This window comes from Pinus tabuliformis, chromosome 1_2, assembly GCF_031772625.1.
Source record: "Pinus tabuliformis cultivar Carrire ecotype Pingquan chromosome 1_2, CPIR1, whole genome shotgun sequence".
Lineage (NCBI taxonomy): Eukaryota > Viridiplantae > Streptophyta > Pinopsida > Pinales > Pinaceae > Pinus > Pinus tabuliformis.
Genome location: NC_142298.1, coordinates 702,725,341 through 702,731,248, shown reverse-complemented (window position 1 = coordinate 702,731,248; position 5,908 = coordinate 702,725,341). Strand labels below are relative to the sequence as shown.

The 5,908-nt window shown below is 30.4% G+C and overlaps 1 protein-coding gene across 1 annotated transcript; it reads left to right on the top strand.

The window, feature by feature from the left end:
• The first annotated feature begins 1,647 nt into the window (after positions 1-1,647).
• LOC149207674 (putative nucleoredoxin 1) lies at positions 1,648-5,334 on the top strand. The gene is made up of 4 exons (XM_089398116.1): positions 1,648-1,767; positions 2,277-2,765; positions 4,670-4,877; positions 4,979-5,334. The coding sequence occupies exons 1-4, from the start codon at positions 1,648-1,650 to the stop codon at positions 5,332-5,334; spliced, it is 1,173 nt and encodes a 390-aa protein (XP_089254242.1).
• Positions 5,335-5,908: the final 574 nt, after the last annotated feature.

Below are 5,908 nucleotides of genomic sequence, written 5' to 3'. Positions count from 1 at the left end.
ATGATTTGAACTAAGAATTGATCGGATTGAACATTAATATAAGAGATTGTTGGAAAAATTAGTTAAGGATATTCATCACATATTTGGATATTTTAGAGATATTCAGTTTATAACTAATAGTTGACTAAGTGTTCATCTTAGTCATTGACTAAGAATTTCAATGGTCAATTGGGATAACCATGGTATTGAACTACTGTAGAGGTCGAGGAAAAAATCAATTATTTCATTATGTCATTGATTATATCCTTTTCTTCAAGGGAGTTAGTTACACTTATGTAATATATATATATATATATATGCTCTTACAAATAAATGCATTGTGCAAATATAGTGGAAATTGTTTCATTCCTTCCTATTGTGTAACTAATGTTGAGCTATGCTCACTCATGCATAAGTATTATATCAGTGTCTTTAGACACCACCTCTTCTCGAAAGCTTTAGGTCCTTCTGTACCTGGTTCTCCACCATAGGTCAAGCATCAACCATAGGTCAAGTTGATGCTATTTTTCTACTATTTGTTGATGCCAAAAAAATCAACCCATGGCAAAATCCAATTGAATAATTCATGGAAAATGTTTGATTACTTTTAATAAAATGTGTAAATGCTACAAATTATATTTCATTTATTTAATATAACGAGAGTTTTATAAATGTAAAAACACCGTTACTTACAACCTTAGGAAGATAGACTTTGTGAAGCTCAAGTTTTCCTAAATATTATTTCTACAATGTATTTTGACAATGTATGTGTGATTATACTATTTTTTTATATAAAATCATTGAATAAAATAAATAAAGATATTATATAGTTTTTTTTTATATAATTTATAATGTTTTGTGTTAAAATTTGTTGGTAAAGCATTTGGTCATAATGTAGAGCAATTATTCCGAGAGGAAGATAATGATAGATATATGGAATACAAGATTAATAGTGTGTAGGCACAATTTATATTTATAGTATTGAAGGAAGTAATGTGTTTCCCATTAGACATTTTGGAAGGAAGAATTTTGGTTCCAAAATGTGTTTTATTTTTTATCTAACTCTAAAATTGTTATTTAGATTGAAACCTGCCGGAAAAAAAAAATTGACCAGAGAAACGAATACATCACATCAAGAATGATTGAATATACACCTAACTCAAAAGAAAATATAATCTCCCCAATATTATTGCCAATATTATAAAATTCATAAAACTTTAGTGCAAAGCGTTGAGTATTTTAATTTTTTTTCATAGATAACTATTATTTACATGATTAAAGATCCAGGCAAACCCAATTACCAATTACAAAACAGCATTTTTAATTATTCATATTAACTTATTATTTATCTAATTTAACATAAGCTTAACATTATCTTAAAGTAAGTGAAAGATATCTTCAACCTCGTAAGGATATAAGAAAGATAAGTATGAAAGATTATATCACAGAGAGTTATTAATCATTTCATTCCGTTTTGATTCTAATCAGGTTGAAATAGCAGAAAAAACTGAACCTTGACATTTATAAAATAAAATAAATTTCAGTTGTGGTAACGAGATTATACAGACAGTTAAGATCAACTGTACAAAGATGGCCCGGGTTTTGGTACACTTACCTTTTTCCAAAAATGAAGAAACAGCCCCAAAAAAGAAGAAACAGACCCACACAATGGCTGAAGTGGATGAACCAGCTGAGCATGATAAGGCTGAGAACTTTGTGGATGAATCCCAACATAGTTGGATGTCACCCTCGGAACAAATTGCCATAATTAGAAATAATGGAGAGAAGGTAGCATATGGCTGTTAAATTTATGAAAGCATATTTTTCTGATTTTGAACTTGTGATTTTTGAATAGGAAATATATGTTCTTAATTATTAAGCCTACTCAAGTTGTATAAAAATGAACTCTATATATATAAGAATGAATAGTATAATTGTATTAATTAAGATATATTTACATTTCAGAAATAGTATAATTGTATTAATTAAGATATATTTACATTTCAGTCAAAATAATATTTTTGTTGAACAAATTTTTTTAAGTTAACTTTAAGATTTGTTTTAATTTAAAATATATATATATAAATAAATATAATTTTGCTTTGTGTAGTTGGTTATGATCAAAATATATGTATTGAATTGTATAATATTGTTATTAAGTTGCATTATTGAGTTTCAAAACCTAGAAAAAATCATGAATGGGCGTAATGTAATGTGATGAGACTTCAAGGAAAACAATTATACAAATTTTGTTTGATGTTGGTCTGACTGTTTGTAAAATCTGGGTGCTGCCACAGGTCCCAGTAACAGAACTTGCGGGCAAAACAGTGGGTCTATATTTCCCAGATTTCTTGGGTGAGAAGTTCGATGCACAGCTTGCCGAGATTTACACTGAGCTTCTGAAGAGAGGAGAGGCCTTTGAGATTGTGGTAGTAACCAATTGCAACAACGAAGGGTATTTTGAAGAGAAAGATGAAGGAATGCCATGGCGGCTGGCTGTGCCATTGGAAGAACTTAACCAGCGCAACCCTAAAAAGCTCCTTCATATTGGTGATTTCCCCAACTTGATTGTTATAGGACCAGATGGGCAAATAATACAGCCAAATCAGAAAGCAGTGAAATTGATTCAAAAGTACGGAATCAGAGCGTATCCATTTACATATGAAAGATTGAGGGAGATTGACACCGAAGAGAATGCAAAATTACGAGCGACGAAAACTCTGGAGACCCTCTTCCATAGAGATGAATTTTTGATAGGGTATAAGCCTGGACACAAGCAGCCTCAGGTGAGTTACATGGCTATAATAGATATTAGATTAGATAATAGTTAATGATTTAGTTTAATTTATAGATGAAATGATTTTGTTCACTGGAATTGGATAATACAATTTCAATTAAGATTGTGATTTTTTTGTTATTTCAAATATATTTTTTAATACATATATATGGATTCAACACTATAAAATAATTTTTGGACATTCTAAATCTGGAGATTAAACGTAAATTCAAGTTTTTTTTTAAATTGTGAGATTGTAGTTGAAATTAACAAGAAAAAATGTTTTGAAAAAACTATTTATCTATTAGTTAGACTACACTATAGTTATTTTTGTTGGAGTAATTATCACATTTGGAATTTACTTGGTGTATTAACTATCACTTTGGTAACATGGGATTAACCAGTCATTCTGGATAATTACAAAAATTTAGAAATTTATTAATATTTACTATTGTTAGATTTGAGACTTTTTTTATCCATATTATAGATAAATGTCTTTGGGATTAATCACATTATTAGGATTTGGTGACGTTTGGAACCAACTAATGTGGTTAATCATATTACTAGGATTTGGTGACCAACTAATGTGGTTAATCACATTATTAGGATTTGGTGACGTTTGGAACCAACTAATGTGGTTAATCATATTATTAGGATTTGGTGACCAACTAATGTGGTTAATCACATTATTAGGGTTTGGTGATGTTTGGAACCAACTAATGTTGTTCATGTTGGTTTCAGAACTAATGTATTCATGTTAGTTTCAAAATGTCCACCAAATCCTAATTATGTGTTTCATAACCAATGTATTCATGTTAGTTTCAAAATGTCGACCAAATCCTAATAATGTGGTTAATCACATTATTAGGATTTGGTGACGTTTGGAACCAACTAATGTGGTTCATGTTGGTTTCAAAATGTCGACCAATTCCTAATAATGTGGTTAATCACATTACTAATGCGGTTCATGTTGGTTTCAAAATGTCGACCAAATCCTAATAATGTGGTTAATCACATTATTAGGATTTGGTGACGTTTGGAACCAACTAATGTGGTTCATGTTACCAAATCCTAATAATGTGATTAATCACACTATTAGGATTTGGTGACATTTGGAACCGACTAATGTGGTTCATGTTTACATTATTATGATTAATATGATTAATCACATTATTAGGATTTGGTGACGTTTGGAACCAACTAATGTGGTTCATGTTGGTTTCGAAAGGTGGACCAAATCCTAATAATGTGATTATCCTAATAATGTGATAACCAACTAATGTGGTTCATGTTGGTTTCGAAATGTGGATCAAATCTTAATAATGTGATTAATGGAAAGACATTTATGTACAATATTTACTATTACTAATGATGCATTAATTTATCTACAATATTTACTATTACTATGATGCATTATAGATATTAGATATTGTTATATTTAAAATTTATTAGGGGAATTAACTATCATTATAGTAACTTGGGATTAACCACCCACTCAAAATAATTACAAAAATTAGAAATTTACTAGTACTTAATGATTTATCATGTTATGAATTAATGATTTATTATGTTATGAATTACCATGATCGTGCAGTTGAGTTACTTTGAATTTATTTAAATTGTTATAATTTATAGCATATATTAAGCTTAGAGTATGTCCTAAAACTATTTTTGTTTGATTGAAAGCTTGTTTTCCAACTATTTTTGTTTGATTGAAAGCTTGTTTTCCTCTGCCCAGCGACAATGAAGAGTCAACTTACATTTTGATTGTTGTCCACTATTAATTTAACAATTAAATTATGATAAATTTTTCCATTGTAAAATAACAAACAAAACTCAAAAATCCATCCACGCACTCACATCTATTTTATTAAATAGAATAAAAAGTTTTTATAAATTTTATTCTAGTAACAGATTCGAGTCCCAGTTTCTAAACTTGTGGGCAAGACAGTTGCTTTGCTTTTTTGTAGCCGGTTCAGTAGTTTCTTTGAATCCACTCTGACACTTTTACAAGCATACGATGAACTGAAGGAAAGAGGAGAAGCGTTTGAGGTTGTTTTAATGGATGAAGAAGATGAAAGAAATGAGGAATTTCTGGATTCTTTTGAATATTTATCTGGACGTCACCTGCCATGGTTGTATTTCCTCGGGAAATTTCTGATCTCAAACTACATTTCTTTGACAAAGAGGAAAGATATACAAAATTGGTTGTTTTTGGTCCAGACGGAAAATTTATTACATTTGATGCCCATTATGCGTTGTCCCTCTATGGAGCCAAGGCTTATCCATTCACTGATACTCACCTTGTGAGCCTGGAGAGGGAGTTGGACGAGATAGCCAAGAAATCAGCGAAGGTGATAAAGCCCACCTGGCATCAATTCCCGCTTGTATTGACAAAGTTGTATGACTTCTGCTGTTTGTGTGCTTTAGATGGTCGTGGATGGTGTTACTATTGCGGTGAAGAAGAGGATATATATGTTCATTTGACTTGTGCTTCAGGGAACGACCCTCGCAACCGATTTGCAGTTCCATTGCATGGATGCAAAGTTCCATGCGATATATGCAATGCTTTCCCTTGAATTCTGTCGTTGCATCAGTAACAATTTTGTTGCTACCCTAGCAAAAAGTTTGCTCGTCAGCTAACTGGAATTTTGTAGCCACCCCAACTAGTTTGTTGGTCTTTTAAATGGAGTTTTATTAATTCTATGAGTAATTTGTGGATGTATTAATTTTATTTTTGTTGCTTTTGTTAATTTTGTTTAGGTAAAGGTTTTTAAGAATGATAGGTTTAAGTTGTTTAATTTGCAGAATTCAAGAATCTAAAGTGTATTTTCAATAATAAGAAATCACAATTTTACTTGAAATTGTATGGTTGGATTTCAATTACAATCTTACTTGAAATTGTATGGTTGAATTATAGTCAAAATAACTAAAAGTTATTAATATTAAAATAATAATATAATACTTTATGATTTAACATAAACCAGTCTAGAACCATTTTATCTCTCGATTAACAAATATCGAGAAGGATCAAATCACATTTCATTTTCACAGAGGTTTGCACATTAAGAAATTCGAGGAGATTTGAGATTTGATCCCTCGACATCGAGAAGGAGCAAATCACATTTCATTTTAAAAGAGGTTTGCACATTA

What these genes read in the sequence shown, in the direction of transcription:
- LOC149207674 (XM_089398116.1), top strand. Translation starts at nt 1,648, where the DNA reads ATGGCTGAAGTGGATGAACCAGCTGAGCATGATAAGGCTGAGAACTTT. An exon ending in CTGGACACAAGCAGCCTCAG is followed by an intron (nt 2,766 to 4,669) that starts GTGAGTTACATG and finishes TTCTAGTAACAG; the next exon opens with ATTCGAGTCCCAGTTTCTAA. An exon ending in TTTTGAATATTTATCTGGAC is followed by an intron (nt 4,878 to 4,978) that starts GTCACCTGCCAT and finishes TTTTTGGTCCAG; the next exon opens with ACGGAAAATTTATTACATTT.